Raw genomic sequence first — 12,879 nt, 5'->3', positions numbered from 1 at the left:
GAACAAATCCCTCCACATTCTTGTGTGTGCCAGCCAGAAAGGACCCTGAACAGTGCCCTAGGTCCTGCAGCTGATGCCCTGGGACAGGGCCCTGGGCTCTCAGGGTAATACTTGTTGAGTTTCTTTTCTTACAAGCTGAGGTTTTCAAATCTAATATAATCTATTCTATTTACCTCCTTACTTACTTCCTTACTTATGTATTTAGGGTTTTTGAGACAGGGGCTTACTTGGCTATCTTGGATCTCAGAGATCAACTTGCCTATATGCATTTCATTTCATATGTGTGTGTGTATATATATATATATACACACACACACTTGGGGGCAGGACAAAAGAGCCAAAAGAATGCAGCAAACTACACATGAGGGCCAAAGACCAAGAGATAAGAATGAGTCCTGGTTCTAGCCTGGTTAGGCCAGGTACTATGTTTGCACTCACAGAACTCCTGCAGGTAGCATGGATACAGCCCACTCGTAAAATGGACTTAATTATAGGAACATTCATGCAACTGAGACTTTTACAACAGTGTTGTAAATGGGTCTAGCAAGCCATTAAGCAGCACTTCGCTATCCCTGTCACTACCAGACCATCTCTAGCATCATACTTAGTCACTGCTTGGGGGAAGGGCCCACTCGGCTCTGTTCCTGCCATCTACACCTACACCTGCTGGGTCTCTGGCATCCACTGTTTCTATAGTAGACTTCAGGCTCTCTGGACTACCCCACCCCATCACCAGACAGACATGAAGTGTCCATTACACTTACCTGTCCTTCCTCCGCTCCCCATGGGAAGAGGAGTTGACTGCAATTCTGGGCAAAGTGGAGGCTGAGGTCTGAGGCTGGCTACAGAAGGACAGGGCATCAACATTCAGCGGGGACCGGGGAGGAGTGCTACATTCAGAATGTGACAATGAGCCTGCCAAGAAAGAAGAGGTGGAGGTGACTGGCTCTGCCATCTAGACACAGGCTGTGTGGGTCTCATCCTGTGCCCGGGGCCCTGATGATGGTCTCCACGGATTGCCTACTGTCCCCACAGCAATAGTCATCTTTCACTGGGCCACAGAGATGACTACAAGGGGACTCAGGCAGCAGGCACAGGAGGGAATGCCCAATTCTTACCTCTGTCAGAGCCCATGACAGACCGGGGATATCTTGGTGTTAATGGAATCTTAATCCGCTCTGCCTTGAACTGCAGGTTACTGGAAGACCCTGTTGTTCCGGGAGGAGACATGGTGTCAGGCCTCGTGACTAAACCACAGCCCTATCCTCACCTCCACTCAGCACATCAACACATAAAGCCTGTTGAACATCCCTGAGGGAAATGATCTGTAGAGAGCTATAGAGAAGCAGACCCGGAATGTTCCAGAACAAAAGCACATGCCCCAAAATGCAGCTGTCACCTAACTGCTGCAGCAGACGTTCCATCTTCTCTCTGAATCCCTAAAGACTTCCCCCAGGGTCTTGCTACCAAGCAACAGGATACCCCACTATGGGCTCCACTTCCCATATGTATACATATAGCACACCCAGAATGACAAACTCAGGGTCAGGAAACAGGACTCCAATCAAGAGGTCACCTGGAAAACCATGCAACCATCATAAACCCTGCAGGCAAAGGCAGCAGTTTGGAAAACACTGATATGGCAGACAGGTCACAGGACATCAGTCATCTAGAGGAAGGAGCTGAACTCAGCCTCTGGAAGGAAAGGAGTCACGTAGGCAGTCCACCCAAAGCCCTGGTTACTAAAACTCGAGCATGAATGGTAGTTACCAAGGCGGGCACTGGAGGGCAGAGAGTTGGAACCCTGGGAGGCTCGCATCTCAGAGTAGTCACTGCAGGCCCTGTGGCTCAGGTCCAGGCTGAGGCGTCCCTGATGTTGGACACTGTGAGTGAATCAGAGAGAAGAGGGGCCTTGGAGAAGGGCTAAGAGCAGACATGACCACCAGGGAGAAACCTTCCCTGAGACAGAAGAGAAAGGTGTTCTTGCTGTTTGCCTAGGATAGCAGACTGACACTAGCCGCTTCTCACAGACAGCATCTATTTAGGACCTGTCAGCAGCAGAGAGACCACACAAGGGCCAGGATGGGGGCTGGATGGACAGGGAGAACAAGACTCTGCCTTGAGTGGGCATGGTCTGGGGGAGGCTGGATGTACACTGAGGGTCCTGGATAGAGCAGGGTTGTACCTCACTCAGGACATCATGCCCAGGAAGTCGGGGCTAGTAGAGATCAGCCAGGCACTATTCACACTGACTGGCCTGGAGTCAGTCCCAACAAAGTAGTTTAGGTTGTGTAGTGATAACATCTCTTCCTCCACCTAAAACTCCTCGTCCCGTGGTCTCCCCTGTAGGTCTCTCGGAGTTTGTGCCTTAGTCTGGGCCTCCCCTGACTCACCGGCAAGCTCTGCCTATGCTCCCAGACACCCAGCCCTCAGGCCTGCAGCTCTCCTTTCACAGGCTCCTCCCAAACTTTTGTTTGGGCACTGCTGTTTTGCTTTTCTTGTTGAGGCATTAAACTCAGGGTACTGTGCATGTAGGCACGTGTTCAACACTGAGTCCAACCCCTATGGCTGCCCATTACTGTTCTTCTAGTCACAACAGCTGCTCTTATGCTACAGTATCCTCTGCAACCACTCAGTGTCCTAGACACCCTCTTTCCAATCACAGCCCAGCTGTCACCCCATTTCACTTTCTGAGGGTCACTTACCACTGAACCATGTATACATCTGTCTGCCTTCCACACTGAGTGCAAAACCCATGAGTAGAAAGCTGCCTTTCAAGTTTACTACTGTCTGACCTTGAAACCAGAACAATTGGGGCATAGTAGGTGCTCATTTAAAAAAAAAATTGCCAAACAAATGAATAGGGTGATCCTGAGCTCCTTCTCCAGTTTTTCTTAATTTCAGGTTTCTTTGAATACCAGGGTGTGCTCGCACAGCATCCTTTAAGCCCAGTTCTGCTTCCTCAGCCCTTTTTTAGCAAGCCAAGAGGCTTCTCTGTTCACAGGCCTCTGTATGAATAGCTCCACAACCAGGAAACTGGACAGCTGGTCCTAAGGATAGTATAGGTGCTTTGACATACCTGGAAGACAAGCTGTGGGAGCCAGCATCACGGGGCACGGGTGGAGAACCACAGGGAACCACCCTGTGGCTGCGTACAGTATAAATGGGGTTCCTCAAAATGGAGCTCACAGTGGTGCTGGGAGTCATACTCCGGGGAACAGTGCCTAGAAATGAGCTGGGTTAGAACAGGGGCTCCAGAAAACCAGACAGCACTGCACTGGCATGCTACACCCTCCCACAAACACCAAACAGCGACAATCTCTAGGGAAAAGGGTTTTAGGTAGAGTCTTTTAGCCACTGAATTTGCCGTACGGCTTTGACCACTGGCCTTTCCCCAACCCTAAGAGAGGACTGACCCATCACAATGAACGTATCCAACAGAGGCGGGAACAACAACCTCAATCACAGACAGAATACATGTGACAATATCCCCCCTTCCAAAGACTGGACACCCCTGGGAGCCCACAGCAACCCTGCTCCCCCGCAGCTTACCCACAGATGGCCGGTTGGGGTAGAGTAGGGGGTTGCCAGGCCGGCTAGCATGCCCCAGTGTGTAAGGGGACCAGTCCTGGGCCTCAGGGGAGAGCTCCCCGCTGACTGGAGCACAGTCCTGTTCCTGCAGAGTGGAAGGTGGGTGGAAGTGAGCACTCAGCAGGTTTGGAGCTGGCTCCGCCTTTCACTAGCTCCTCCCACTCAGGCTAAGGGGTGACCAGGGCGAGGAGACACTGCCCGTCCAGTTGCCCGACACCTGCACAGATAAAGGGTTTCCTCTCCAGACCCACCAGAGAGAGAATCTGTGGGGATGGTAGTTGGGAAGGCATGTCAGATCGGAGGTGCAGTGAGCAGTGTGCACTGTGCCCTAGGAGTTTCCGCTCGAGGCAGTTCCCCTTCTAGAAACACACACAGCTGGTCTACCACCAGCTTCAAATGTGTGATTTATCTTCCCCAAACGCTCTGGGGCAAATCTGTCGCTTAGTTTTGTTTTTTGTTTTTTGTATTTTTTTTTTTGTTGTTGTTGTTTTTCAAACAAGCTCAAAATTTTCTTTAGAAAGCAAACCGAGCATTATGCTCAGGCAAGTGTTCACTTAGTGCCATTTCCCACTACCACCCATGTCCTATGACCTTTTTCCATCTCCTAGAAGGGACCGTTGCTCAACGGCAGCCGCCTGCCACCCTATCCACTCTTGAAGGCACAAATCAACAACAAAGGCACCGGTTCTGTACAAGCCCGAGGAACTGTGGGGGTGACTTTGCAAGCTCCCCTCCCAGCTGCTCCAGCCCCAGCCCAACCTCTACCTCCAGGCACTGAGCAGGGATCACTACTGGAGAGATCTTGGGCCGAAAACTAGGGGCAGACTTTGGTCGGCGCCGCTTCTGCCCCAGCTCGTCCACTTTCTGGGAGGTGAGGTCTTCATCACAAGGCTTCTTGACAGGTAGGTAGGAGGTGTCTCCGTCCCCTTCAGAGTGGTAGCTGGAGGCGATGCGGACCCTGGCCTTCCGAGGAGGTGAAGCGTGCATGGGCTCGCTGGGGTCCATGCTGGGGGGTGGGGCACTTGGAGGACTTGTGGAAGGTGAGCTGCCCACCAAAGTGGCTTCTGACTCAGAACTGGTCTCCAGCCGGTGTTGGAACTTGATAGAGTCACTTCTCCTGGGGGGCTTTGGGGGTGTCAGAGACCCTTTAGGGGTGTCAGCCCTCTTGGAGGGCTGGGGGGAGTGCGTAAGCCCAAGGCCTGGAAGCAGGTAGTCTACTTTGGGGGGTGTCTGTGGACGCTTGAAAGTATTTGGGTCGAAGATGGACTTCCTTTGCTTGGGTTTCTTATACACAGAGAGCTTCTCAGGCCCTGATGTGGAGCCAAGCACAGCCTTGGGCCAGGTCCCACCACTATTGGAGCCCTCAGGATCTATCTTGTCCAGGGGAGCCCCTACTGTCCCACAGGGGCCCACCTCAGTCTCAAAAGACAGCAGTGGCCGCTGGCTCTGCACGTCCACAAGCCCATAGCCACGTTCTGCTGAGGTATCAGAGCGGAATGAGTTCAGACTACGCTCAGAGGTGCTAGGACAGGCCTGAGGGGAGGCTGGAGAGGAGGCTCCAGAGAAGGGCTTGTACAGATAAGAACTGCTGCCTCCAGAATGATCCAGCTCCTTCCTGTCCTCCAGCCGATCAGTGTAGAAAATGTCTGTCTGCGTGGAATTATTGTGCTGTAACAAGTTCCGTTTGTTATGCGCCTGGACCTCTGGGCCGTGGGCTCGGCAACTCAGCATCCTATCTGAGTCCTTGATATTTTCAAAGATGTTCTGGCCACTCCATGAGGAGCTCTGGGGAAACACCTAAGCCAGGGATGCAGAGGGGCAAGAGAGAGACGAGGTGAGATGTGGTTGCTTACAACTGCTGTTGGAAACCATCCCTAGAAAGGAGCGATGAAAAAGAACAGCCATAGCTCCTCAGCAGAGACAACAGACAGACACACAATAGGCATAAACAGATGCACGTACATATACGTTAGTGTCTGAGTTTTCTAGTGAGCCTGGCCATGCAAACCCCATAAGAGCAACCAAATCCTGTTGGCACTGAGCATTTATCTGCAGCCACCTGCACACTGTGTAAGAATCTTTAAGCACAAAGGTAAATTATTCATGGTAACCCAGGCAACAGAAAACTAACCAGGGCTAAGAGGAGAGCTCTCACGTCACAAAAAGACATAGAAACATCATTTGTAAATGAGCAAGCCTATGTGAAAAGGTGTCCAGCTACATGATATTCTAGGAAAGGCAGAGGCCTGGAGTCAGTAAAAGGACTGGTGGTTCCTGGGGGTCTAAGGAGAAGTGGAAATGACTAAGCACGACCCAGGAGACTTTTACAGCCATGAAACTACTCCTTTGGGGTTGCATAGCAGAAATTCACCTTGCAATCCACAACAGTAGCAAAACTACACTAATGAAGTTATAAAGTAGCAAGGAGAAGAATTTTATAGTTGGGGTCACTGTATTAAAGGGTTGCAGCATTAGGAACTTTGAGAGCCACTGCTCTAAAGGCCATAGAATATATAACATCAACAGGGAGCCCCCATTAAGCTATACAGCAGTGATGATGCATCATCTGTACCAAAACCAGGGAAATGCAAGGTGTCAAAACCAAGGGAAACCTAGGCTGTTTCTCCACTAAATCCCAGGCCTAAGGAACCTAACTATGTCTAGGACTATTGGATAGTCCAGTCCTGATTGAAATGTACCCAGCTATTCTCAACAGAACTCAACCTCTACCAAGTTAGTCTTCCTACATCCTGCTTTGGAAATCAATACACTCTCGCCCAAGGATCCTGGTGCTCCTTAGAAACAGCTCAGGGGCATGAAACTGAGGCTTCTTCTCACCCTCCCAATCGTGGCAGAAGTGCCCAGTGCCCACCTTCAGAAGGGAGAGGGTCAAGGAGTCTTGACAGCTGCGCAGCAGAGATTCACATTCATTCAGAGACTTATTGTCCAGTGCAATGCCGTTGATCTAGAGCCAAAGAAAGAGCTGGTCAGGCCTATTGATGGGGCGGCCTCAGTGATGCTAGGCTGCCAGGCCAGTGCCTGGGCCCTGTCAATCCCAGGACTCCTTATATAAGGAGCCAAGTTCAGGGATTAGTGGAGGAAAGCAAGAGCCTCAGCAGCAGCACCTGGACCTGGATAAGTATCTTCTGAAGCAAGTGGAACACAATCCTAACTTCACACTAGGTGGTACCAGAGCAAAGAGAACAGACCCCGGGAGACATCCTGCTGTGTGCTATCAGCCCACTCCTTCATGCACGAGTGGCAAAAAATACCTATGCCTCCCTCCCGGAGGTGGGTAGAGAGTGGAAAGGAAAACATGGCTACGAGAAGCCTTACAGAAGGTACCACAAGAAATGAAGCACTGCCATTGTCAAAGAGAATCAACATCCTGTCCTAGAATCTGTCTTTGTCCCTCACAGACAGTCAAACTTTCTCTAAAAAAGCATGAGACGTGGTGAATGCCTATGCTAATCACGGCAATGACTGATAATGAAAAGAGCTAACTTTTGGGACCCAGAACACTTGGAACACATCTGCATGTAAGTGTACCCATCCAAGGACACATTGTCACCTCCATACACAAAAACTAAAAAGAAAATATCTACAGAATGTGATTATCTTGGGAAGGGTGATTCATGTGCATTTGCTGGTACCTCGTCTCCAGTTTTAAGAACTTTCCCCATGACCATACTGTTTTTAAGGAGTGGTTCTCCTCAAATCTGAGGAACACTGGCAAGGGTATGTAGTGATGAGCTCTTTCCATTATGTTTAGTGAGGCTGACAAGAGAGCTTACTGGTAGCCACTGAGCACTGCTTACAAATGCAGAGATACCCACACTGGACTGGCATAACACAAGCTGCCATCCCTGAAGACCCACGTGGGGGCTGCAGATGTGCTCCATGCAGACAGCCTGCCTAGCACACATGACAGTCTACACCACTAACATCCCCAATACCACTGCCTGGTTAATTATATCAATTTAGAAGGAACCACAGGAAGAGCTGAGAACATTAATCTCTCTAGGTCATGAGGTCAAAAAGAAAATGCGAGGTGAACAAATGAGGATGCTACAGTTCCTAATGAGCTATAAAACAAAGCTATAAAATACAGTAAAACTGGAGGTGGGCATGCTTGAAGCAGTGCTGGAAGCCAACACACTAAACTGTTAACCATGGGAATGCACAGATGGCTCCAGAACCAGATGGTGCTTGTATAGAACTGCAATTTTACATGTGTGCCACGAAAAGGCACATGTGCTTCCACATCAGCAGGTTGGTCTGAAGATTGACACTTGCAAGCCCTGCTACTCAGCAAATGCCCACATTTCTCAGTTAGTGCTGAGATTAGGACGTCCAGAAATAGCTGTACTACAGGTGAGGCTCAGTGTGGGACCTTGGACAACAGCAGATGGTGATAACAACTACTCAACTCAATGAAAGGAGGCAGTTTTACATATGCACAGTCAAGCAGCCCAGCCTTGCGTGAGGTAGGTTCCTACCTAACTACCGTTAGTGAAGACCGACTTAGAAAGCATCTGTGATGTAGAATGCAAATCGCAGATCCCACTGTTGTGTTTAAACACAAGGCTAGAACCCTATACATCCAGGTAGAGTCTTACATGAGCACTCGAGCACTCGAAGGCTGAAGCACCTTCCTTGTGAGGGCAAATCTCTAGGAGTGGATTCAAAACAAGGAGAATGACTACTTTTTGCTCTATGTGTTTTGTTTTTTTAAATCATGAGACCGTTTTATAGCAAACAGGCTTTATGTTGGTAATTTTTTTAAAAAAGCTAATAGAGTAGGCATATTGTTAGGTAAAAAAGTATATTTAAACCAGACGCAATCACTCTGAGGCAGGAGGATTGGATTGCCACATCTCCTCTCAAAGCATACATATATACATCCACAGTTGGAAAACAAATCACAGATGTTCATTCCTGGAGGCATCCACATATTGAGGTGTGCTTAAGAAAGGCTGGATTTCCTTCAGTGTGCAGCAGCAATAGAAATGATTCTCTTCTTCCTCCTGTTCTGTTCTTCCTAATGTTCTACAACATACACTGTCTCAGTGACTCAGCACTTAGGAAAAAGGGTTTCTTTACTGTTCATATCGTGCAATACCCATGACCTCTTGTTCCAGGCTCCCTGCCTACACTTAGCAGACATCTCACTCTGTTCTGGAGACTCACCGCAACAATCCTGTCTCCCACGGCGAGGGACCCCTCTTTGGCAGCCGGGCTTCCAGGCACCACAGCAGCGGCATACACTCCGTTCTCCAAACTGATGCCACTGTCTACAAATCACAGGAGGGACTGGATGACCAGGCCTGGCTGTCCCATCCCAATTCTGCTGACTAATTTTATCAAAGAGACTGAACCCCATTCTGCTTCACCCCCACAGGGAGTTAATCACACCCCCATCTGGTGAGTTAGGCACTTGAGACTCAGATGACCTCCCACCAGGAAAGCACCTGGGCTGCATTAAGAGCCATCAATAAGCATCCCTGGGAAGAAGGTAATCCTACACACACAGTCTCCTCCAGCAGAAGGGGTATCTGCCTTATCTTGAGGCCTACTACCTTTCTGTCCACTGAGGTTGATATGCAGAGGTGTGACGACCTTCCCACCCAGGGACTTCCTCCGCCTCACAACCATGTTGATGGCTCCCTCTCCATTGAGGAGCGCCTTGATGGCCTGTTTCTTGTCCTTGTTGATGAGGTCCACATCATTGATTCTCAGCAGCCAGTCATTGACCCTGAGGAGGGACAAAGTCAGGCAGGCACCCACATAGATCCTGGGACCAGTAGCTGCCCCTCATGGCCATGCCCATTTCCAGGCAGAAATAACATCGAGTAGGTTCGAACCCAAACTCATCAGGGTTGCAGCTGGCATCAGACAGATGCTGGTGTTAGCTTTTGCCTTCAAACCCTGATTCTGCCACTTACTAGCTGTGAAACCTAGTGTCTCATTGTCCCCATCTGTAAGGTGGGGCAATATCTACACTTCCCTAAAATTATAAGGATTAATGATTACAGTGTGCACACCAGTACTTGGCAGTAGTTAGAACAGTGTATCACTTGATCCTCCAGCATTTCATGAATGAGCAGGTCATGCCACATCCTGCTCTCACCACACTCCTGAGCTCCTGCTACCTGGAGAAAAGCCAGATTCAGGGGGACCCAAGAGGAGGTTTCCTTTAAGGCCATTCCAGCTGAGTTTCAGACAGCTCTGTGGGTCCTCAGATACTAGAACACATTTATTTTGCTGCCAGCTGTCCTCCTCGGAGTGCTCTACATTGAGTGGGAGGGCCCCTACTGCACCCCAAGGGCTGGACTTCCTCGGCTCTTACCTTAGGCGACCATCAGCAATGCTTCCTTTGTCCACTTTAGTAACAAATATGCCACAATCCCCTGGGAAACAAGGCTCATTCACACCTTCTGCCATGTCAAACCCAAGTGCTTTCAAGTCAATATCCTCCTGTCAAAACAGCACCAGCAGATCTTTACCAAGCCAAGAGAAGAAAGACCCTAAACCCAAAATGAGGCATCAGTCCTTGAGATGGACACGTATGAACAGCTGTACCTGCCGGTTCTAGCCACTGCAGATATCCCTGTGAGTATTGCCCCTGGCCTTTCACTGGGGCTTCTGCCTTCTATGGGATTTGTCAGCACCACCATGAGACACAGTAGTGTAGCCCAGCTTGGACAGTGTGCTGGCTAGGCTAGTCTTATGTCAATTTGACTTAGGACAGAGTCATTTGGGAGACGGAAACATCACTTGAGAAAATGCTTCACATCATACCACAGGCAAGACTATTAGGCTTTTTCTTAACTAGTGATGGATGGGGGAGGTATGGCCATTCCTGGGTGGTGGTCATGGGCTCTATAGGAAGGCAGGCTGAGCAAAATATGGATAGCAAGCCAATAAGCAGCACCCTTCCATGGCCTCTGCATCAGCACCTTTCTCCAGGTCATGCCTGTGAGTTCCTATTCTGACTTCCTTTGATGATGAACAAAAAGATATGGAAACAGAAGCCAAATAAATCCTCTCTTCCCCAAGTTGCTTTGGTCATGATGACTCATCCCAGCAATAGCAACCCAACTGGGATGGACGGCTACAAAGAAAAGATGCTTTCCACCCGGGGAAAGTAGCCATGAAACAAGAACCAACAGGGGCATCCCCGACTGCCCCAAAGTCCTCATACCCAAGAGAGAGGACAAGCACAGGCACCCAAGGCAGCTCACCGTCTCTCTCACAAATTCCACAACTTCTGTTTCCCACTCCATGGAATCCGTGTCGATGGCTGAGTCGTGGGAACTGTGGGCCATCAGCTGCCGGAACCGGGCCTCCTTCTCCAGCTGACATTCCATTTGCTCCCTGTAAACAGAACAGCTGTGGCAGTGGCCCTTTTGAAGGAGAAACCTCTCACTGAATCACAGTTCAAAACTAAGGTAGCCATACCCGAAGGCTCTGTCCCCTGGTATCCAAGCTTCCGAGAAGCTAGGATAAAGCTTTCAGGAATTATCAGTGGGTTTCCATAGTAGTGTTTTTTAAACACAGAAATTCTCCCCAAATTTACCTAAACGCTCAAAGTAATTTAGGTCAAAGGCCAGCAAGAGGCCTAGAAATGTAGCCCAGTGGTGGAATGGTTGTCTAGCATCTACAAGGCTCAGAGGTAGAACTGTGATGGTTAGGTTTCTTGTTTTGCTTTGTTTTGAAGACAGGGTCTCACCGTGTGGCCCTGGCCATCCTGGAACTTGCTCTGTAGACCACACTGAGCTTGAATTCAGAGATCCTCCTGACTATGCCTCCCAAGTCCTGGGACTAAAGGAGTGTTCCACCATGCACCTAGCTGATTTGTCTTTCTTAAAAAACAAATCATGGGTAGGGAGACATGTTCAAGTGCCCAGGGCAGCCAAAAGCATTGGCTCCAGGTAGAACTGGAGTTACAGGGGAGGACGAACTGCCTGGCATGAGTATTCCACAAGAGCAGTGCATTCTCTTAACACTGAAACATTTCTCCAGCCATGGCATTAGTCTTGATCGTCAACTTGATTCAACTGAGAAATGCTCTGACTAGTCAGTTGTGAGCGTGTCTACGAGGCTGTCTCTAGAGACAATAAGGGTCCTAACTTAATCTACAGATCAACCCTTTCTTCAATTCCTAATATGACAGCATTATTGCGAGATGGTGGAAAGTAGAAAGTGGGGACTCTAGAGGAATTGGGTCACTGGGATGATGTCTTTGGGGTCAAACCATGCTATGCCCCAGCTGTCTTGAAGTCCCTTTGCTCTCATAGTAGTGTTTTTTGAACAAAGAAATTCTCCCCAGATTTATCTGGAGGGTTACAGCAATTTAGGAACTTGCTCTGTAGACTGCATTGGCCTTGATCTCAGAGGTCCTCCTGCGTCTGCCTAGAGGTTTCTTAAACCCCATTAAGTGAACTGCTGTTCTCCACCACATGCCCTCCTAACACCATTGTGTTCTGCCCAGAAAACATGGGGTCAGGTAACCATGGGCTACAAAATCATGAGCAAAAAAAATTCTCCTCTGTTGGGTTGTTTGTGGCAGGTTCTATGTTGCAGACACAAGAAAAAAACTAATTTAAGGATGTTTACCTAAAATTCAGGAGGAAGAGATTTTAGGCTAACTAAAGACATCTCTGAAAGGAAATGCAAAGTGAGGGATGGTGACACAGCCTTGTGGATAGATAAGCATGCCGTGCAAGCCTGGAGACCAAAGTCCTATCACTGGAACCCCCATTAAATAGCTGGACATGGCAGCATGCATCTGAAATCAGGCACTCCTACAGTGAGATGGGAGGAGGAGACAGGAAAATCACCCAGAGGTTTGAAGCTGAGCCAGCATCATGAGGAAACTAAAGAGACCTGTCTCAGCAAGGTGGAAGGTGAAAAGAGAACTGACTCCTAAATGTTGTTCTCTGGCACACATGCTCTCCCTCTCCCTCTCCCTCTCCCTCTCCTCTCCCTCTCCCTCTCCCTCTCCCTCTCCCTCTCCCTCTCCCTCTCCCTCTCCCTCTCCCTCTCCAGGCCACCCCGCCCCCCACATACACAAATAAATAAATAAATAAAGTTTTAAAGAGACTTCCAGGAGAGGAGTCACTCAGTTGAAGACACCCTCCCTCTACTGCAATTGCAATGGAGTTTATGTGAGGATACATGGATCAAAGCTATGGAATAAGAGCCTCAGAAATGCCACCGAATGATGTAAAGGTACAAAAGTAATTTAAAAGGGTAGTCCTCTAGCTATGATTTGAAGGGGTCTAC

The 12,879-nt window shown here is 49.1% G+C and overlaps 1 protein-coding gene across 4 annotated transcripts in view; it reads right to left on the bottom strand.

Annotated features, from left to right (window-relative positions):
* Positions 1-12,879, bottom strand: part of Dlg5 (discs large MAGUK scaffold protein 5) — a 112,048-nt gene that overhangs the window by 19,998 nt on the left and 79,171 nt on the right. For all 4 annotated transcript variants that reach the window (XM_063274192.1, XM_063274193.1, NM_001372003.1 and 1 more), the window contains 11 exons: positions 10,836-10,968; positions 9,941-10,068; positions 9,171-9,346; positions 8,782-8,885; positions 6,464-6,556; positions 4,357-5,388; positions 3,553-3,676; positions 3,080-3,224; positions 1,771-1,883; positions 1,119-1,208; positions 765-915 (listed from right to left, as the gene is read on the bottom strand). In XM_063274192.1, the coding sequence (XP_063130262.1) occupies positions 765-915; positions 1,119-1,208; positions 1,771-1,883; positions 3,080-3,224; positions 3,553-3,676; positions 4,357-5,388; positions 6,464-6,556; positions 8,782-8,885; positions 9,171-9,346; positions 9,941-10,068; positions 10,836-10,968 (2,289 nt within the window). The remainder of the gene's footprint in view (positions 1-764; positions 916-1,118; positions 1,209-1,770; positions 1,884-3,079; positions 3,225-3,552; positions 3,677-4,356; positions 5,389-6,463; positions 6,557-8,781; positions 8,886-9,170; positions 9,347-9,940; positions 10,069-10,835; positions 10,969-12,879) is intronic.

The sequence above is a fragment of the Rattus norvegicus genome, chromosome 15 (genome assembly GCF_036323735.1).
Source record: "Rattus norvegicus strain BN/NHsdMcwi chromosome 15, GRCr8, whole genome shotgun sequence".
Classification (NCBI taxonomy): Eukaryota; Metazoa; Chordata; class Mammalia; order Rodentia; family Muridae; genus Rattus; species Rattus norvegicus.
Note: the sequence above shows the minus strand (reverse complement) of the source record. Positions and strands in the feature narration are given on the sequence as shown.